At 51.3% G+C, this 22,034-nt stretch overlaps 3 protein-coding genes across 3 annotated transcripts; 1 reads left to right on the top strand and 2 right to left on the bottom strand.

Annotated features, from left to right (window-relative positions):
• Positions 1-596: 596 nt before the first annotated feature.
• Positions 597-2,313, top strand: Z519_11691 (uncharacterized protein; the record flags this gene model as incomplete). Its single annotated transcript, XM_016769402.1, has 3 exons — positions 597-1,125; positions 1,211-1,689; positions 1,780-2,313. 3 exons carry the CDS (start codon positions 597-599, stop codon positions 2,311-2,313), a joined length of 1,542 nt encoding a protein of 513 aa, XP_016614386.1.
• Positions 2,314-4,319: 2,006 nt separating this feature from the next.
• Positions 4,320-4,917, bottom strand: Z519_11690 (uncharacterized protein; the record flags this gene model as incomplete). Its single annotated transcript, XM_016769401.1, has 2 exons — positions 4,320-4,533; positions 4,730-4,917. The coding sequence occupies 2 exons, from the start codon at positions 4,915-4,917 to the stop codon at positions 4,320-4,322; spliced, it is 402 nt and encodes a 133-aa protein (XP_016614385.1).
• A 1,661-nt stretch (positions 4,918-6,578) lies between these two features.
• On the bottom strand, positions 6,579-21,290 carry Z519_11689 (uncharacterized protein; the record flags this gene model as incomplete). Its single annotated transcript, XM_016769400.1, has 2 exons — positions 6,579-6,716; positions 6,789-21,290. The coding sequence occupies 2 exons, from the start codon at positions 21,288-21,290 to the stop codon at positions 6,579-6,581; spliced, it is 14,640 nt and encodes a 4,879-aa protein (XP_016614384.1).
• Between the last annotated feature and the right edge of the window lie 744 nt (positions 21,291-22,034).

Genomic DNA, 22,034 nt, shown 5'->3' with positions numbered 1-22,034 from the left:
GCAATCAGCGCCATTGACGTCGCTTCAAACTATCAACTCTGGAGTCTCTGATCTTCTCTTCCTCCTTCCTATCTCTATCCAGCCACGCGCAGCTCCATGCACTCTTCCCGCCAGAGCTGGGCTGGTTTGCCTCTCGCTCTCGACCCTTTTCCTGAATCTCTACGTGCTGATTGATGCAATCTCAGCTTGGCGACCTGAAGCAATGCCACCTGCGCGCCGGGATTGCTTATCCAACCCCGGCTTTTTGCTTCACCTCTGATGCAACATCTGTTGAGCCCGTCCTCTGTGCCTATCAATGGTATCGCAACCTCATAGTCGGGATTGTGTCGGTGGAAATCCCGTTGGAGATAAACCTCTCCTTCTGTCGTTGATGCTAAAAGGGTCGTGGTTTCTTTTTGTCCGATGCTTCGTCTTTGCAGACTCCGTTATACCTCTGTGCTTCTCGCTGTGCCGGTTGCACGACCGTGCGGTATATAGTGTAACAATTTCGACGCCTGTTCCTTTGATTTTGTTGGTGTTATATTGCATTCCCTTCTCACCTCGACCGGATTCTTTATCACCCGGTTTGAAGCACGCGACGACCGTGCACGACCACGATGGGCGACATCGAAGCCAACGAGAAGTCCATCACCGTCCACAGTCTTCCTGGCGGCCGTTCTGTCTCGCCCGTGAATATAGAGGAGCGGCGGGCTTCGGTCACTTCTACCTCAGCTGCAAAGCGGATCCTCGAGCACAGCAACGATGCCGACGAGGCTATGAAGGCATTCGCCTCGGGCGAAGTTGTCGAGATTGATGAAGCCACCAACAAGCGCCTTCTGCGCATAATTGACTGGCATCTCATGCCACTGCTCTGCGTCATCTATGGGCTGAACTATCTGGACAAGACGACCTTGTCGTATGCCAGCATCATGGGCATCAAGACGGATATCAACCTCGTGGGTGATGACTACCAGTGGCTCTCCAGCATGTTCTACTTTGGGTATCTGGCCTGGGAGTATCCCACAAATCGACTGCTGCAGAGGCTCCCGCTCGCCAAATATTCTGCCTTCTGCGTCGTCGCTTGGGGCACAGTGCTGGCCCTGTTTGCAACTGTCTCCAACTTTGGCGGCGCCGTTGCTATTCGATGTATGTGTGCTTTCTTCTATGTCCCATTTCTCGCCCCTGTTCGACGCCGTCGATTCCACACGTGGATTCGCCTGACGCAGTATAGTCTTTCTGGGCGTTATGGAATCTGCCGTCACACCAGGTTTCGCCCTGTTCACTTCCCAATGGTACACGAAGCGCGAGCAAGGTACCCGCACGGGCTTCTGGTTCTCCTTCAACGGCTTCGGCCAGATCTTCGGCGGTCTCGTCGCGTATGGGATTGCCGTCGGCGCTCGCAAGCACGGTACGGCCATCGCACCCTGGAAAATTGTGTTCCTGGTCAATGGCTGCCTGACCGCCGTGTTGGGAATTGTGTTTTTCTTCGTCATGCCCGACAACCAGCTCAATGCGCGGTGGTTGAAGCCTCACGATCGGGTGTTGGCCGTCGAAAGGGTGAGAGTCAACCAGCAGGGTATCGGCAACAAGCACTTTAAATGGTATCAGTTGCAGGAAGCCTTACTCGACCCACTGACCTGGGCGTTCACCTTCTACGCCCTTACAGCGGATATTCCGAACGGGGGCATCAGCAACTTCTTCTCGCAATTGGTGAGTCTGACCTCTCTTTTCTTGCCTCCCCCGTCTGCCGTATTGCACCGGAAAACCTTGGTTGCGCTTGTTCTGACCGTACTTGTTCAGATCGTATCCTTCGGCTATACGCCCGAACAGTCTCTCCTCTACGGCACGCCTGGCGGCGCCGTTGAAGTTGTCTCTCTGATGTTCTGTGGCTGGCTCGGCGATCGCCTCGGCCAGCGCATCCTTGTCTCAATGGGTGGCTTGACGGTCGCACTGGTCGGCATGATTCTCATCGTCGCCCTACCCCTGAGCAACAACGCGGGCCGGCTTGCCGGCTACTATCTTACTCAAGCATCTCCCACCCCCTTTGTGGCTTTGCTCTCCCTGATCTCCAGCAACGTCGCCGGCTACACCAAGAAAACGACAGTTGCCGCACTATATCTCATTGGGTATTGTGTGGGTAACATCATTGGGCCCCAGACATTCAGACCATCCGACGCTCCTGAATATAGGCCTGCGGAGATCACCATCATTGTGTGCTGGGGCGCGTGCCTCCTTGACCTCGCTTTCATTTGGTGGTATTGCCGGAGGATGAACAAGAAGAAAGAGAAGCAGAGGTCCGAGCCTGGATACGTCAAATTGGAGAATCAGGAGTAAGTCTGATCGGATCCGTTTTATCCTAGGCCATTTACGCTACGACGGGTGGAAGAGCCACTGAAGTTGAGACAGAGGAGTGGCGGTGAGGTCAGGCATGGTGAACATGTCTTCATCAGCATGCCGGCCTGCCTTCCTCCCCTGAGATGCAACTCAACTCCTTTCCTCAGTTCCAATTGTTATCAACGCTGTCTGGGTATACAATGGCTGACACTCATATCTCTGTGCAGGTGGCTTGATCTAACCGACAAGGAGAACCCCGAGTTCACGTACAGCCTCTAAATCAGATTCCGTGCGGCGGGCAGGAAATCAAAGAGGACATTCGCCGTCCCCGGGTAGGGAGTCGTGGGGACGGCGACTGCGGATGACCCCGGTGTTGCCCGCCCGCCCTCTGTCCAGGATATATGCCACTGGAACCGCCTTGAGAGACGCTGTAAGGAGGACGAGAGGAGTGACGGTGGCATTGCATGCCAATGGGGTAAACAGAAGGACTGTGAGTTGGACCTTTGGAGACGTTCCTGGGGCTGACTGAGTACTTGCTTGACATATCTATTCATACAGCCAGACAGACAGACCGAGCCAGCGGGAGAGACATGGACGCGAAGCTCCTGTTGTCCGTCCTGCTGGAGCTAGCAACCTTGATCAAGATCCATGTCAACGATGTTTATACGGATGGTGGCCTGAGGAGCTCGACTCTTTGAGTCTCTCCCTCCTTTCGCCCTTCGATTCCTCGGTTTATCCCCCTCAGCCTCGTCCCCCCCCAAGCCCCCGGCGAGGGAGAAAGGATGCGTTTATACTCGTCCTCTGCCTCGGCCACCATCCTTTCATCATATATACACTCTACTCCCTCCCGTCCTTTTAACCTTTTCGTCACTCTTGCTTTCTCCCCTTCTCTCGTTCTCTCTTCCACGCTTTGTGCATGTGTCCCTCTCCCTCGCGCGCGCCCCAAAACCGGAGTCCCCATTGCATCAGATGAGATCCGGCCTGTGCCAGCCATCGAATCTATATCGTCTGCCGTTGGTCCCCACCCCTCCTCCTACCTCGATATTGTTTTTTTTGCATTTGCCTCTGCGTCCCGAGTATTGCGCCATCGAAGACAGCCTGCGTCATCACACCTGTGTCACAGTATGTGTGATCCGTGTACGAGAGAATATCATCCCCGTGTCCCGAGTCATTCAGCTGCCCGGTGGAAAGAGGGCCATGCACAGGCCGGCATATGGCAAATGATTGCCAATGTGCCACTGGAGTACAACCCGACCAACCATGTCTCCAGCGCACGCTGACCTTGACCAAAGCAACTAGACTCTATCTGTTTGTGTTTGTCGATCGTTACACTCCAGCCAGCGCATCAATATCCCAGGGAAGAGGCAGGGAGCCGTAGGACATGGTTTCTTCCTTCCCTTCGTCCAATGGCCACTGTGCCGGATTCGAACCCGAGTCCTAGACACAGACATATCACAGCACAACAGCACACAATGCGTCCCCTCGGTTGTCGTGGGATGGGGCAGGGGGGTCTGGTGGAATAAACCATAAGATGGCGTAATCGTGAACGAAACACAGTGGTTCAATGCTCCATCGCACCATGGGTTGTATGAAAGCATCTGGTGAGGGGAGCGTGTTTTCTGGTAGGGTCGGGAGCGGATGCGTTCTCCTATGCCTTCTGGCGGGGTGTCACAGCCGTGATCCTGGCTGTGGCTGTGGCTGTGGTGTCTTAATGGTGTGTCTTGCTTTGTACTGTATTATATTCCATGAATCCATCATATATACCTATACGCAAATCAGAGGTGGGCCAATCAACCACTTTACACTCCCTTATCCGACGACTGTTACCCATACAGACACACACTCCCAGAGGATAGGATTAGGGACGGATAGTAAATGGTTGTCTAAAGAGCAATGCCTCCTCTCCTTCTAGTACATGGCAATTTCGTCCATCCTTTTGTTACCTTTTTTTTCCCCCTTCCTTCCGCCATGCCAAAGTGAGACGTCACCATCAACCCGCCTCGCCCTCATAAATCCTTCTTCCTCCACATCCCGACGCGCTCCTGCACATCTTCGTCCTCCCAGTCTTCCACCGACATGTACTTTCGGAGGAGCGGCTTCTTGCCCATCCACAGGGCCACGTAGGCGCAAAGACACTGGAATAGCCACGGGATCCACCACCGGAGGGGCCCGAGGAACCAGAGGTTCGGCAGCATGATTAACGCGGTTGCGGAAATGTGCCTGGGTTTCGATTCGTTTAGAGAGATGTGACCACAGAAAGAGGCGACGGGGAAGGGGCGGTCAGAGTTCCTAAAGCTTAGATGGGCGAGACGAATTCGGGGGCGAAAATATATGCGAGTGTGGTGACAAGGAAACATGATGGAAAACAGGAGATGGTGAACTTGAAGAAAGATAGAGAGAGGGGGTGACAACATACTGCATCAGCATGACCTGCAACAGACTCAACCGCTCCTTGCCTTCGCTAACGTCACTAACGTACATCAACAGGTTCTGGAAGAAGATCCGATCCATCTTGTCGTCCATGTCGCTGGGATTCGGATGTGCCCAGACCAGGATCGTACTGTCCTCCTTCGCCGTCGGCGACGGCCAGAAGCTGTGAGGCATCCAGGGCGGGATGTGGTGGGGTTTGGAAGGCGGCGTGTTCTGGGCCGTGTGGATGGTGTCGATGCGGGAATAGCTCGTTGTCGTGCCGACTTCGCCGGAGAGGACGGCAAAGGATTCAGATTGTTGGAAGTGAAGGTGCAGAGGTGGTGACTAGGACAACCCCCGCAAAAAGGGGGTGGGAACATCAGCATTGTATCCAGTGTATCTACCCTGGGAGTCCTTCATTGTCTGGACACACAGCCCCCCAAAGAAAACGAGAGGACGTGGGACGACAAACCTGAGAATGGCCTTTCCCTTTCTTACATTGCGGGTGATCATGTTTGTAGGTCGCTCGCATCAGCACGCTGTAGAGAACGGTCGTCAGTAAGTCAGTGGTTCGAACATCATCTGTGAGGCTCGAAAACGTGACGAATTAGATGGATCCACCAGAAGTCGAAACTCAAGGGCCTAATCCCAGCATTGTGGCTAGTACCTTAACCTCCCCAAACCATGTAACTAGGTAGGTATACGGGTAGGTATGCAGGTCGGTAGGGTACTCAAGCGGGTCTTGGTTTGGGAATCGAGGCCCGTCCCAGTTCTTGCAACCCGGTCCGGTTCGCATTCAATATGAAGAACGAATAAATCAAAACAAGTCAAGGAAAAGGGAAGTAGACTGACGAAGCATTCCTGGACGGCTTTGGCTGGAGAAACTCGAGTACAAAGGACCCATCGTACAACGAGTATGGGCCTGCAATAACCGGCTCCTCGTCTGCTGCTGCTGCTGCTGCCGCCGCCACGCGGGCACTGCTTGCCGTTGGTCGGTTTGACATTGTTGTCCCTCCTCTATTTTCTCCTCTTTCCGCTTCGTTGTTCTTTTCTTCCCCTTTTTGCTTCCGGTCGGACTGGACTGGATTACTCAGGGGGCGAGTGCTCTTTGAATTTGACAAAAAGGGGATGGAAGTTTTTTTGCGCGGGGGCGACGACGACGACGAGGGGCAAAGGTAAATAGTAATACAAAAACAAAAACAAAGAAGGGGGATGACGCGCGGGTAAGATAATATTATATAGGTTTCTGTGCCTTCCGAACATCCTACATATATGTAGGCCTGGCTCAACTGTGGCGCCCGCCAAACGAAAGATTCAGGTCTTGAAGAGGCCTAGTTAGCTAAAGCGTGCCGTTTGGATTATTGCCGATTAGTCCAGATCGATCCAGCGTTGCGTTGGGGGCCAAATTGATGATGGCTGGCAAAACACATTCGCTGGTGAGTGAGTGAATGAATCGGTGGATAGGATAGGATCCAAAGTTTGTCGTCGAGCAAAGGTCGTACCTATGTACATGGAATAAAGGCGCCAGGCGGGGATCTCGCCCACTTTTCTTCGACGATGAAAGTCGACTGGAGAATACTTCCAAAGGGCGGATCAATATGAGAAACCGAAGGTGGCTCAGCCTAGCGGCGCCAGGAAGGAATACCGTCCCGGAATTCCTGTGCCGGGCAACGAATAGGAAATTGTCCACTTCCATCGTGGCAGGACCACCTCAACTCTTGATGCCTACACTAAGCAAGGTCGTAAACGTTGGATAATGACATAAAGAAATACTTCTCTAGAGATATCGCTAAATCCACATGCTTCTAGATAGGTAGCAGTCCAAAGTCCACAATCCTTTCGTGCAAGGATAAGAGCTAGGAGAAATTCAGCAATAAACTTCTCATGCCATCTATAATCCTAGTGACCTCGTCTTCGGAAAGCAAGTCTTCTGGCGCGAAGATGCCAATGCCCAAGTATCCGTCTTCAACTTTGGCTTCGACGTCAATAGCAGGCTACGACGAGGGAAAATGTTAGCCAACTGAACAGTCGAGGGGACCGAGACTCGGGATATTGGAGGAACTCACCAAGCACCACTCCGTGGCATCCGCATCGACACCGATGCCCTTGAAGAAAGGCGAGGGCGCTTCAAGATCCTGAAGTCTATCCTTCTGCTCGGGTGCCAATTTTGCCTGGGTGACTCGTACTTCGCTGTGTTGATCCCCAAGTGACCACGAGTCCTCCTCGTCGCCCGGAAGAGATAGGAAATTGACAAAAGTGTCGACTTTGGTGCCACTCCAGGCATAAATATCCCTCATACTAACCCCGCAGTTCTCTGCCTTGGTGATTTCGCTTAGATCATGCTGTACTTGCAGAGCTGATAGAAGAAGGTTCTCCTGGTCAGCTTGAATTCTTAGCGGAACAATGCTGAATGTCGGAGCAGCCAATTGCATGATTCCGTCGATATCAACTGACCGGTTCGCAAGATAGATCCCAATCACAACATCATTTGACCCAGGCTTTGCCACTTGCTGTCCTGCGACTGGTTGGCGACGAATTCTCGCATATAATCTGGCGTATGCGCCAAAGAAGAGTGCTTGGATGCTAAGTCCGTGACGCCTCAGTTGATCGCTCATTTGGTCAACTGGCAAAACTTTGGGATGGAATTTCTCAATGCGCCCTGCTAGAAATGAGCCTCGGCCGATGGGCCGCAAGGAGTGTTGATCTTGATCGAGATAATGTGTCCAGAACTCTTGTGCCATTTTATGAGCGGCTCTGTTGTTCGAGATGAGGATGCTCATGTCTGTGTTAAGCTGGGTTTGAGAGCCCGACCCACCGCAAAGTCTCTCGAGCCGTGTAATCAGCAGCTGGAAGCTCACAGCATCATACAAGGCGTGGTGAATGCGGAGAGCGACAAACACTTCGTTTCCCGTGGTATCGAACCGCATGGCCCACGGGAGGTCATATTTCCCGGCTGCCTCGTTCTTGACAACAACTTGAAACGTTTCCGATCTTCCACCGTCATTGCTATGAATAAAGAGAGTTCGCAACAGTGGTATTTCTTTGACAAGCTTTTTCGCCGCCTGCTGCAAGCCCTCTAACGACACGCCCGATACTTTTAGCCAGAAAGTCGGAAAGAACAGTTGGCCATTGCTTGCACTCCACATATCAAGCATATACGTCTGACCAGCGGAACATGGGATGATCATGTCGAGGTCGCCCTCTGGTATTGCGAGACTCTTCTTAACGACTTCGGGAATTGATACATTGGTCGTGGACTGGTCTGATGCCCGGGCAGTTTCTCTAGCAGCACCTTTGAGCTGTTCACCGACCACTGCCATCTTCTCAGGTGTCTGTGCTCTGATGATCTGGCTCACTGGAAGCTTAATGCCCTCCTTCTTTAGCAGACTAGCCACTCGGATGGCGCTGACGCTGTCCAGCCCAATGTGAAACAATCCGGTGTTCTTTTTGATCTGTTCTTTGTCCAGTTTGGAGACCTTCGCGAGAACGTCTCTAATGATAATCTCTGTTGGAGTCCAGATTTCTTGACTTCCGGACTGCCCTCGATCTTCATCATACTGAGAGTCCGTCGTTTGCTTGCTAGGCTGTAGTTCTACTCCTGGAAGGCCGCAAATTGAGATCTTTTCGCCCCCTTCTCGCAGAAGATCTTGGTCGGGATCATTCATCAGACCTGCCAAGACGGAATCGAGCTTGCTTAACAGTGCTTGTCCAAATGCTTCGTTGGCCACTCCGTTCTGGAATGCAACAGTCCAGACTAGAGCATTTGCATCGCCCTCCAATTCCACGTTAACAGGGTATGGCGGCGTAACGGATGCTGCATCAGGCGAGACTTCCTCGTATAACGCTGGGAGGTCGGCCTCGGCCGTTGGGAGCTTTTGAAATGTGAATAAAGTATCGAACAGTTCTCCATTCACTCCCTGTCCTCGTGCAATATGAAGAGCTTCACGTAGTGGAAAGTGTTGATATTCCGAGACTCGTACAGCTGCATCGTGCACCGCCTTCAGGGTCTGTGCTCTGTTCATGTTTTGCGCAATCAACGGTCTGAAAACGACGGTGTTGAACGTTGGGAAGATCAGTTGATCCGAATCTTCGGTTGTGCGACCAGAGAGAACGAGCCCGAAGCATACATCTATCTGGCGGGTGTAGTGAACAAGCAAGATTGTCCAGCAGGCAAGTCCGAAGGATTGAAGTGTTACTCCTTGCTGCCTACAGAACTTGAGGGCCTCGGTCAGGTTGGACTTGGATTGCCTGCGGAGCAAGAGCGCAGAACCGGAGTAGCTATGATCAGCGGCCTGCGCTTTAAAAATGGTGGGTTGTATATTCAATAGTTGAGAGTTCCAGAAAGTATGAGCCTCTGAGCTCTCTGCCTGGCTGATTACCTCCTCAAGATGTTTTTGATACTTGATCAATGCGGTCTCTTTGGCCTTGCCGTTTGGCGACCGGTAGGTTTTGTTGACTTCTTGGTGCAGCAGGTACAATGACCAGGCGTCATACAATGCATGCGGCATGACCAGCACAAGGAAAGATGCGCTTTTCCCGCGTACAATAGCGACATTTGTTTCTTGATTTGCCAAATTTTGCTCGGTTGGGACCTTTTTGAAACCTCCGACAACATCATCCAGTTTTGTGTCGTCAAAAACCGTCACCGCGATTCTTTCTTTCATCGCATATTGGACAAACACCATCTTCTTTTCCGAGGATTCAATGAGTGCAAAATGAGTCCTCAGGATTGGCTCTGTTCGTGAGACGCTTTGCCAAGCTCTGATAAGTCTCTCGATATCAATTTTTGAGTTCAATTTGAAAGTCATGGCATTCAGATACTTGTCCGATTCTAGAAGAAGACCTTCCTGCATCGGTGTGACTGGAAGGATGCACTCCACACTTTCCAGGTCGATCCCATGACCTTGAAGCATATGTCGATAGCTGGTCTGACGGTCCCCAATAGAGGACACTTTGCCCCCCTTGTGGGTTGCCACTCGGCTTTCTGCGCCTAAGGTGGCCGCCACAGCAATGCCCGCAACGGTGGGCGATCTCATGATTGCGCTGACGGCGACTCTCAAGCCAGCCTGTTTGACCCGAGCTGCGAGTCTCATTGCTTCTATACTGTCGAGACCTAATTCAAAGATTGTTGGTCTGTGACGATAAATCGTCCTTTCTTCAACGGAAGCGAGCTTAGCAATTTCGGACCGGATCAGTGTCTCTGTGCTGCTCAAAGGGGTGTCATCATCCACATAACGGGCATCGTTGGAGGCTGGCAGATCCGTCTTGTAATCTTCGTTCCGAGTCAACGAGGATTGTACTCCGCAGAAATCGGTAGGCAGGGTTGCTTCTATCTCTTCCGGCCTGCGAACGACATCGGCGTACATATTTAGAAACCGGCTGGCCGCTTCCTTATCCAGGTATTGAGGCTTTGCGACCAGGGTGACAACGAACTCGGTACCTTTCTGCTCTACCTCGATGTTTAGAGGATAATCTGGAAAGCTCTCCGTTGGAATTTCTCGCCATAACGCGCTGTCATCAAGTTCCACTGAGGTCTTTTGGAAAACAAACAGAGTGTCGAAGAGACTCTGGTTCGTATTCTGTCCAACATATTGAACAATCTTCCTCAGAGGCGTATGCTGATAAGGTATGCTATCAACATTAAATTGATGACAGGCTTGAACGAGATCGGAAACAGCCGCTCCGGCTCTGAGAGAATTGATAGCACATGGAATAGTGTTGAACATCGGGCCGATGACATTTTCTATTTCTTCTCTGGCCGTGGCTCTGCCTGACACCACCACACCAATTGTGGGGCTGGCATTGAATGCTTTCTGCATCACATAGAGCAGAATGGCCTGGAAAAAAGCTGGGATCGTAACGTTCAGTTGATTGCACAGGTAGTGTAGGTGTTCAATCCTCAGATGATCCCTCAGGACAACGCAATGAGCATCTCCCACATGCTCTGGATAGGCTATCGGAAGTTTGTGTGGCTTGATAAGAGCGAGGTGCGACGACCAGAATTCCTTCTCGTTCGGCAAGTGACATAATGGACCGTAGGGCAATGCTTCGTAGAACTGTATCTTGAGCTTGAGTGCCTCCTCAGGATGATTGTACAGTTGTTTGACTTGCTTCAGCAGTATGGGAAGACTGTTTCCATCGTAGAGCCCATGAAAGATTTGAAGGGTCATGAAACCACCGTGGCTAGACTTTGACAACTCGACTTTCCATGGCAATAATGATGATAGAGATCTGACAGATGTGACCCAATTCTTGAATGAGGAGTCCGATACGTTGTAGATTTCTCTATCTCTAGCTTTGAGGTCGATCAGATTGACCGCGCTGTCGCACTTACGCAGTACAACTTGAGCAAACCCATCTGCTGTGGACACGAAGCATGTCCTTAGGATAGAGATTGACCGCTGAGCTGCCTCCCACGCACTTTTCAGTCGTTGGATGTCGGTGTTCGGAAGAAGCTCGAAGAGAAAGCAGGAGAAATAAACCGTGTCATCCGGTCCACTCTGCATGACCTTGGAAATCATGCCTTCTTGTAATGGTGTACAAGGTGTAATGCTCTCAATTTTCTCCTGCGAAACATCCATAATTCGTGATATTTCCCCCAAATGGATGTCACCGAATGATCGAATATTCTTGCGAGCAGTCTCCACAGCCTCGGTTTGCTGCGCGGCGGGCTCTCGAGTAATGACTCGAGCTAGATCTTGGATGACAGAATGCTTGAGAATTATACCTACTTCGGCGTTCTGGAATCCCTGCCGCTTGAAAACTCTGGAGAGCCCGATAGCTGAGATAGAATCCAGTCCAAGTTCGAATAATCTTGAAGTCGGCTTGATGTCTGACAACTGAATTTGTAGGAAAGATGCCAGCACATTAGCCACCTCATTGTAAGGTTGGAGGTCGTCCGTCGCAGATCCATAATTTGCGCCTGGTTCGCCTTGTGCTGAGCCTGCCGGATTTTCCTCGTACATTGCTTTGAGTGATTTATGATCAACCTTGTTGTTGACTGACAAAGGTAGAGACGAAACCGCGAGAATGTATGAAGGCACCATGTACGCTGGCAATTTATCAGCACAGTTCATTCGAATCCTCGCAGCCAGATCCTTCATCTCCTTGGTTGCTACAATCGAAGGTTTCTCGTTCTTCGCCCGCCTTTGAGCTGTAGAGAAGAAAGTCACTAGCTGGTCCTTTTGTTGTGTCGGGTGTTTCAACACCATGGTAGCCATACTCTTAATGCTATTATCGGCGCCCATAGCGACATGATTAATCTCCCCAATTTCCAGACGCTGCCCACGTAGCTTAACCTGGTCATCGATTCTGCCCAGAAATTCAAAGCTGTTGTCATGCAGGAGGCGGACAAGGTCACCAGTTCGGTAGACTCTGGTACTGTATTCCGCCAGCACGATGAACTTCTCCGTTGTAAGATCAGGTCGGTTGAGATAACCTTTCCCAACAAGAGGTCCAGACAAACAAAGCTCGCCAATGGCACCGCGGAGAACTGGCGTCTGTGAAGTGGGCTCCAGAACAAAGGAGCCCACATTGTCCCATTGTTGACCAATATTGGTAGACTTCGCATTCTTAGGTACTTGCCGATGCACCGTGCAGCCAATTGTCACTTCGCTCGGCCCATAGAAATTGTAGAGACAACCTGTATCGCCCCAGGTTTCCAAAATATCCTGGCTGACTTGTTCGCCGCCAACGATAAAGACTCCTTCACAGAGGCTGGGTACTTCCTCAGGCGTGAGCAACCTTGCTAGACTGGGGGTGAGGTCAAGGTGCGTTATCCCGAGGGCGTTGATAGTTGCCGGAAGATCTTCGAATAATAGATCTCGAGGAGCGGAAGTCACGATTATGCCCACACTCCAACTCCAGTATTGTTCCAGCACACTGACATCGAAATGAAAAGATGCGAACTGCAACCACCGAGATGATTCCTTCCATCTACCACAGAAAATCCGCTGAAACGACAACATTGCTTGGACAGCGCTGTCATGGCTGATCAAGCAGCCTTTCGGTGTCCCTGTAGTTCCTGAAGTGTACAGACAGTAGCAGGTATCTTGCACATGTAGCTCTTTCGTGAGCAAAGGCTTTTCGCCAGACAACTCTTGCCAAATGGCGTTATCAATTGCTAAAGCAGATATACCCGAAATTGCGTTGAACTCTAGTGTCTTGTCGTCCGTCGTAAGCACAATTTCGCAGCCAGAGTCGCGGAAGATGAATTCCTTCCGGGGAGTTGGTGCGCCCGGGTCAATGGCAATGTAACCGCACCCTAGTTTGAGCACTCCCAATATTGCAAATGAAGCTTCTGCACATTTATCGAAACAAACAGCCACAAGATCTCCAACATTGATTCCTTTTCCCTGGAGCAGTCGAGCGATTCGGTTGCCATTTGAATCCAACTGGGCGTATGTCCAAATTTGTTTCGTTGGAGTATTTCCATGCAGGCTTTGCACGAATTCTAGGGCAATACTGTTTGGTTTCTGCTTTGCCGTCAGCTCCACGAATTCATGGAGGTAGCGGACGGCACTAGGAATCCGCTCTTCTTTGGCGGGCACGACCGAGAGGACAGATTCTGGAAGCTTCAAAGGATGATTCGGTTGAGTGAGTATACTCTCCATCACTGCATCGAATTCCTGGAGGATATAGGCAGCTTGCTCTGGTGGTATCAACTTTTCACGGAATATTATCTGAAGATCAAGCGCGTCATTCTCTCGGGGGATGATCTCCAAAGAGATCGTGTATTCAGCGGTTGCATCATCTTGGATAAGTGTCCATGGCCTCTTCGGTCCTTGTCCAGCGTTATATCTCTGCACAACGATCACGGTGTCGAACAGATCATCTTCAACTTGCGCCCAACGCTTGATCGAGTTTACTGGACTATGCTGGTGTTTGAATACACCAGCGCATCGCCGAATAGCTCGTTGCAGAAGGTTTGAGCTATCTTGAGAAACTCTGATCGCAAATGGCACAGTGGTGATGCAAGGAAATGCAACCTTGTTCTCTTCTTCGTCAAAATCCCGACCAGAAAGTATAATGCCAAAGGTGACGTAGTCCTGAGCAGTATATGCCGAAAGTATCACAGCCCAGGCTGCAGCGAATAGAGCTTGCATTGTCGCGCCCGCATTCGCGCATTCATCCTCGAGAACTGTCAGCGATAGGCTGCACCGTCGTGTCGCCACGCGATAGTCATCGCCTTCGTGATGATATACGCCCATGTCGGGGAAGCGAGTCGAGCACATATCAGCCGATACACCCAACCAGAACTCCTTCGCGCTTTCGTCTCTGCTCAAGGCTAAGATATTTGAAACGGCCGGGGCAAGTGGAGTGACCTCTGATAACTGTACGCCTGCGTATATACGAGCAACATCGCCCAGTATGATGTCTAGAGAGTGAGCGTCGTAAAGTGCATGCAGCATAGAGATTTCAAGAGTCCGTAAGGGACCCGTAGAGGACACCTGAATGAGCCATGGCGGTTCTGTGAGACTGCACATCTTTCCGAATCTCCCTAGGGCTTCTTGCTGACGTGGCGTTAAATCATCGACCCACGGCAGCTGTACAGCATCCGGATGATAGACTATCATGACAAATGGAATCCTGGGGTCATCCGTTTCAGCGAAGCCAGTTCTTAGCATTGCATGCGCTTTCAGGGCGACGGACCAAGCGTGTCTCAACCGCGATAAATCCACACTGTTTTCCAACCTGAAACGCATGTGATTAAGATAAAGCTTATAATTCGATCGAATGAACTGCGAAAGGATGCCTGATTGAGTGGGTGTGCAGGGCCATATGGAGCGAACTCTTGTTTCGTCGAGGTCGTTATTTAGACAAATCGATCTGCGACAGCTCTCTTCATAGGAATCAAGGTCGAACAGTGCACGCTCTTTGGCTTTTGGGGCCCTGAATTCGCAAAGACTAGCAATATTTCTGATACTTGCAGCTTCCAAAATGGCACCAGTGGATACGTCGAATCCCCCTTTCCGTAGCCTCGCCGCAATCTGCACAGCATTGATGCTGTCGAAACCCAGATGAAATATTGTAGTATCTCTGAAAATCCTCGGAAGAGCACTTGGTTTCAATTGCACGAGTATGTCCTTGACCAATATCTCTGTGCGAGACAGCTCTTCATTCACGTGAACCTGTTCCTCGATTGGGACTGAGGCCAATGAGCCAGCACGGACCGTAAACGGTTTCGAAGGCTGTAGCCTCGGCAACATTCCGGCAATAAGCGAATAGTCCGACGCTCTGGCCTGCGGATATTTGGCGATGTGCATGAGGAGAGCGTCATACGCGTCCAGAAACTTACTCAAAATGTTCCTGTCGGCAACCTCAGAATGCAATTTGAGGGCGATTGTATCAGCCTTTGTATTCATCGCGATTTCAAGAATGAAAGGAAAGGACATGACTCCTGATTCCTCAAACAGGGTCCAAATCTGATGATCGAGCTGCAGTTCATCTTGTTGCAGCAAAACCAGTGTATCAAATAATGATCTGCCCTGGGTGTCGATCTCCCGCTGGATTCGGCGAAGCGAGCTCGGTTGATACGGGAGAGTCTCAACATTCATCTGATGAATGCGGTTACACAATTCCTGGTTGGATTCGTCGAGCTTCAATTGGACTCTCGCTGGAACCGTATTAAAGCAGGGCGCAACCATGCTCGCCACGCCGTTAATCGGAAGGTTGCGGCCGCTAAGGACATTGCCAAAGCAAATATCTTGGCTCTCGAAGACACAAGAAAGAAGTCGGCACCATGGGGCTTGAAATACCGCTAGTGGTGTCGAAAGTATCTTTCGCGCACATCCTTGAAATTCAGAAACACCGATGGTGGCCCTTCGTTCCACCAACAAATGGGTATTGGGGACGGTCTTATCCTGGGGCAATATAACTTCGCTTAGCTTCCGCAAAGCAGCACCCTGTAATTTTCTGCGCCAGAAATCGTATGTGGCATCAGTGTTCGAGGCTTCCATAAATAACAGGTAGCTATCGAAGGGGGTTGTTGGAGGGAGTTGGTGACCATGGTAGAAGGATTGAATATCGCCCAACAGGATGGCCATTGCCTCTGCATCGTACAGACCATGATGCATTTGTAGAATCAGCTCACACTTGTCTTCTTTATTCCGTTTGGCTGTAAGAGACCATGGCGGGAGCATAAGATGATCCAAAGCATAGTTCGCATTGTGCGCGTCTCCTTCTAGCCACGGAAGCTGAAAATTCTTCAACACTACTTGTGCAAAAGGAGAATCCGCGGAGTCAGTTGCAACAAAGCCAGTGCGGAGAATCTGATGTCTTGCAAGTGCATGTTCCCACGCCTGTCGTAGCTTCGACATGCTGCCATAGATGTTGAATCGCAAAGTGTTCTGATAGGCTTGAGAAGAAACATTCATCGAGCTGGTCACCATGAACTCTTGCAAAGGCGTACATGGAAGGAGCCTTTCTACTTCTAGCCCCACTTGGGAATAGAGACTACGGATTTTGTCTTCCCAAGCGCTAAAGAGTCGGCTCAAATCGTTCTCGCTGTGCCCTCTATGGAGCTCTGGAACAAGTCTCTTGATAAACCTCATTAGTTGGCCGATGGATGGATTTTGCAGTAATGATGATATCTCGACCGCGGGGTAATGATCTCGTAGAGCTCGTGAGACGCGTATGGCGCTGATCGAATCTAGACCAAGGGCATAGAAAGAGGTAGTACGATTGATCTTCTCAGGGCTGGCACCAAGCGCATCTGCAACGACACGAGCGATCTCGCGTTCGGATTCGGAAAGGTGATTGACATCTTCTGAAGGCTTGCTCCCTCTCGATGTGGCCTGAAGCTGTTCTGCGTCAAGACTTCGATACAAAGCGAGCAGATCCTTGCGATCAACCTTGCCTTGTCGTGTCAGAGGTATCCTGTCAAGGCGGAGAAGGCTATCCGGTATCATGTAATCTGGCAAGTTGTTGGCCAATGTTTCAAAAATGGCGTTGTTCACGTCGCGGGAGCTCATCGAGCCGTTTGACCGACGTGGAATCCAGAAAGCAACAAGGCTAGCGGTGCCGTCTCGCTTGTCAATGACCAAGGATACTGCATCATCGACTTCATCACACTTGACCAGAGCAGAATTAATCTCTCCGAGCTCAATCCTCTGACCTCGGAGCTTGACTTGATCGTCCTCGCGGCCCAATATGACTAGAGAGTCATCACAAAGAAGCCTTCCAATGTCTCCCGAGCGGTAAAGTCGACCATATTCGGGATGATCGAAAAAGCTCTTCGAGGTCAGCGTCTGATCAAGATATCCGCGTCCCACCTGTTCTCCACCGATCCATATCTCCCCTACTCCCCCCTTTAGAACCGGCTGAAATTGTAAGAAAGATGGATCACCGAGCATATCGGAGGCAGCGGGTGGTCTCGATGCTTGCCTTTGACAAATAAAGACGGACGTGTTGGGTAGCGGAGGACCAACATTATTTAGCATATCAGACTTCGAGACACGGGGTCGAACATTACATATGTTTGTCGTCTCGCTGGGGCCGTAACCTTGATACAGTCCGTGGTCGGACCAATCTGAAAAGACCTTCGAGTTCATAGGCTCTCCAGCAGTGACCAGCATTTTTACGTGCGGGACATTGCCAGGTCGAACAAGAGCAGCCACCGAAGGGGTCATACTCAAATGCGTTATATCCAGCTGTCTGATAAAGAGTTCGAGGTCTCTCAACAAAACATCATTGGAGGCTGTGCACAACGTGATCCCGCTATGCCAAGCCCAGAAGATCTCGAAGACGGAGACGTCGAATGCTGGTGAACAGGCTTGCAGTAACCGGTCCGTCTCAGGTTCGCATGGGTAAATACGAGAGAGCTCCTCGAGGTTGCTGAGCAGGTTTCGACGAGTAAGGAGGACGCCCTTGGGAACGCCAGTGCTGCCAGAGGTGAAGACGGCGTACGCTAGCTGATCACCGTTCCAAGACGGGTTGTTGCGGATATCGGCCGTGCAATGATGCTCCAGCAGGCTAGTTATGGACACAGATGTCGATGCGTCAGTTTCCGCTAGTCCACATACTTCATCCACTATTAAGGTCAGCCTGCATCTGGCTTCGCTCAAGATTTGGCGGGCTCGAGCTGCCGGCGTTCGAGGGTCGATACACATGTATGCTCCTCCAGCCATGATGGTCCCAAGTATGCCAATGTAGAGGTATATCGAACGAGGGCCTATTAAGCACACAAGATCGTCTATCTGCACATTGTACACAGTGCGCAATACGCAGCCAACGATCCTAGCGCGTTTGTAGAGATCACCGTAGGTAAGAGTTTCTTTATCCAATCGATTCGTGCGTGCATCGATGCCATGCACAAACTCAACGGCCGCTTTCCCGGGACATGACTCTGCAAGTTTTGAGATGGTGGCTGTCAGATCGAAATCTCCGCTGAATTTCTGGAAGCTGGTGTTGGCCATAGACATGGTATCCTTGTCAAAATTTTGCCAAAGACAATTCAACCCGAGGTCTCGGTCGCTCATGATTCGAGTGGTAGCGTGGTCGAGCTGACGAGCCAAAAGTTGCGCATGGCCTTTTGGAATGAGCTTCGTGTCGAAAGTCAACTTCAAATAAATTTGGCCCTGGAGGGGCTCGAATTCTAGCACTATTGCATATTCCAAGGCATCATGTGTCTTCACAGTCGTGACTTTGGAGCGATTTCTGCAATTTTCTTCATTGCCTTGTTGCCAAACACACAGCGTATCGAACAGCCTGGCTCCGGAATGGAGACCTGCCACACTGTGAATGTCTCGTAGAGTGATGCTTCCGTGTCGTAGACACTCATTGCGTTGTCTTTGGACGTGATTGAGAAGGTCATGTACTGTCCTTAGGGCACTAATATTAACGCGAAGAGGGAATAGAGATAGACAAGGGCCGATGACGGACTCGATACCTGGAAGAGAGAAATGGCGACCGGCCACAACTACTCCAAGGGAGACGTCCGCGTGATCAAGGTATGATGAGAGGAGAAGAGCCCATGCTGCCTCCAAAACCGTCTCCCGGCTACAGCGCAATGCCGACGCAAAGTGTGAGAGCTGTTCATAAGTAACCGAAAGTGGGAACTCCGTCGATGCCCTGCTTGGTTTGTCTGACAGAAATGGCGATATAACCGGAAAGACAGAGGGCTTGAAGTCTTGAAGTTGATCACGCCAATATTCAATATTTCCCGCCCTCTCCGAGCACAGTCGGCAGTACTCATGCGATCGAAATTCGAGGAACTGTGTCCTGGTAGGCGCGTCGTCTCCGGACAAGATGGCATTTAAGTCGTCTAGGATCAAATCCCAGGACCAGCCATCATACAAAGCATGGTGAATTCGAACAAGGACGTCTCTCTCGTCGTTCGTTTCGGAGTTTGCCAGCTGCAGGGGATGCAGAAGACTTAACTCTGGATCCTCTGCGAGGTCGCGCCAAACAATCTGAGCAAAGGGCATCTCCTGCCTGCCTGTCGGGACGAACCCGGATCGCAAAATCTCATTTGTCCTGGCGAGCTTGTTGAACGCCCGACGCAGGTCACTCAATGTCGATCCCGGCGCGAGTCTGAGCCAGATTTCATTAAAGTTCCGCTCCAACTTCGTGGCGGTTTCAACCAACATTGCTACCTGCATGCTACTGCAAGGCAAGAACTTTTCGTATCGCGTTTTGAGGCTTGAGATGCTCGGATCTTGTAGCAGCTGCAGCTTGATTGCTTGCCATTGATCGGACGTCTCATATTCAAGCGCAGTCGTCCCCCTTTTCGCGGCAGTTGACTCAGCGATAAGGGTTGAAAGGTTGACCACATTATCGGCTTCTGATATCATCGCGGCATTGACACAACTGTACTTTTGGCGCAGTCGGGATGCGATCTTAATGGCCCGAAGGGAATCAACCCCTAGTGACCAGAAAGAGGTCAATCTGTCAACCTGGCATCTCAACTCTGCGTTCAAGGCTCGAGCCACATCCTCCTCTACTGGGTTCTTAAATGAGTTTGGGGGATTGGTCGGTGCTCGATGCTCTCGATAGTGGCGTTCCAGTGCTTTGCGATCAATCTTCCCGGAAGGCAGTCGTGGAACGTCGTCGTAAATGAGCACTATCTCGCCGGGACGCATGTATGGTGGTAACCATGATTTGCACTGAGCGACGACGTCAGGAGCCACAACATCGTGTCTCGCAGCACAGAATAGGACCACGACATCGTCAATGATGCTTGCAGTGGCAAGGTGAACACCATCAGTCTTCGAGGCGATACCTTCGATTTCTCCCAACTCAACCCTTTGGCCTCTGAGCTTGACTTGGCCAGATGTCATACGTCCCAGGATCTCTAGTTCCCCATTTGGACGACAAATTGCTCTATCACCGGTTTTATAGATTGGCCCATAGCCGGCCAGTTCAACAAAGGCCGCTTGGTTTTGTTCTGGCCGGTTCAAGTATCCGTCAGCAAGTTGGCCCGCAATCGCGAGCTGCCCCGATTCGCCGACAGGTGCGATCTCAAGTGCTTCATCTTCCCTGAGGACAAAGGCAGTCACGGTCGCCAGCGGTCTCCCAATGCAGCGTACAGAGGCATCAGCAGCGAGCTTGGGGGCCAACGTACAGTGAATTGCCGCCTCCGTGGGGCCGTACATAGCATACAGCATGCTTGACCGATCTGAGCTGCCTCCAAATTCAGAGACGACCTGAGCAGTGAGCATCTCTCCGATTGTCAGGAGCGTCTTCAGACAAGGAGCCGCCTTCCTAGTTCTCAACAACGTTCCCGCTACCGTCGGCGTGAGCTCCGCAGCGTCAGCGTCTAGCACCCGAATAGTCGCAGGTAGATCAGTAAGCATTCGGTCGCGTTCACAGCCTACCAAAGTCGCTCCCCGGAAGAATGTAAAGAATATCTCAAATATGGATACGTCGAACGTGGGTGAAGCAAATTGTAGAAATCGTTTAAAACGGGGGATATGCTCGTCGTGCGCAAGTAATGACTGGGTCACTGACCAGTGTGATACTACGACGCCCTTTGGAACTCCTGTGGAACCTGATGTGTACATGATATATGCCGGAGTGGAGGGGTCCAGGCACTGGCGGCGGTGAGGATGCGCGTCATTCATCTCTGGAGACCGCGATGTTTCTGGGCGCCTTTCCAAAGATACAATCTTGCATTTGACATTTGTCAGAGCATCTTCGAAGGATGCCATGGTGGCGGTGGTAGTCAGAACGAAGGTGGATTGAACATCTTGGAGGATGAACTTTAGTCTCTCGGGAGGCACATCGTGACTGACTGGACAAAAAGCAGAGCCAGACTTCAATACGGCCACCAATGCCACATATAGTTCTGGACACTGCGGTATAATGACGGGAATAATACACCTGGCATCCTCTTGGGGTGATACATACTCCTTGATGTCTCGGGACAGCAGATCTGTTAGGCGGTGGAATTCGCGGTAGCTAAGACTAATGCGTCTGTCGTCCGCCTGCAGAAAGTCCAGAATGACCTTCTCTTCAGACGGCGTCGCTATGAGTTCGTGCAATAATTGAGGCCCAGGCAGGAGTTGACGCTTCGCATTGACGACCGACAGATCACGTGGGCCCTGGACGCCATTGACCGGCCGAGACATGTGGTCGGACGGCGCCGATGACGAGGAAGTCATAAAGGCCTTTGAGACTATGGGAGATTCGGTGAGATCAGTACCGGCGCGCGAGAGAGTTTGTCGTGCAAGGCTTGTCACGATATTAGATGAAACCACAAGCAGGGCGTGAGTTCTGTTGGTATAGTTGGTGTTTCATGGCCGCCCCCAGGGACTGGGTTGGCACAAAGGGCGTTTGCAGACCTGTTTGGCGTCTGGCCGGACTCGCGAGAGTAGCTGCTGTAGGGGGGACGTTCTTGTTTGTTCTTTGGATGACGGATCTTTGTCATGTAGCATTGAGCACTGCTCGACCTGAGCGTGACCCGGCCAGCGCTAACCTCCGATGGCGCCCCTCAGTATAGTGACTTGGGTCTTCACAATTTCTCAAGGTATACTAACACAGAAACAGCCAAGCTGATCTGCAGGCGTCAGCGTGCAAACGAATCCCAGTCTCGAGGAGCCCGTGCCGGTAGCGAGCGTGGTAGCAGGCGTGGTCGGTTGGAGTCTTGGGGAGAAAATTTTCGACGCCCACTCGAAGCCTCGTCAAGTGCAGTCCGCCGTGGGGCTCAGTCCACGCCGTCTACACGGTCCACCACGCCACAGCTCGTCACAACACCACTGACTGGTCAAGCCATGACAGCGCCATGACAGCGCCATGATGCCGTGACCACAGATTATCTGATCATCGGCGAGATTATCAGATACCTGGCCCTCCGCAATCGGATCAGATTTTTC

Source organism: Cladophialophora bantiana (genome assembly GCF_000835475.1).
Source record: "Cladophialophora bantiana CBS 173.52 unplaced genomic scaffold supercont1.23, whole genome shotgun sequence".
Taxonomy (NCBI): Eukaryota; Fungi; Ascomycota; class Eurotiomycetes; order Chaetothyriales; family Herpotrichiellaceae; genus Cladophialophora; species Cladophialophora bantiana.
The sequence above is the reverse complement of the archived record's forward strand: the minus strand, read 5'-3'. Positions and strand labels throughout refer to the sequence as shown.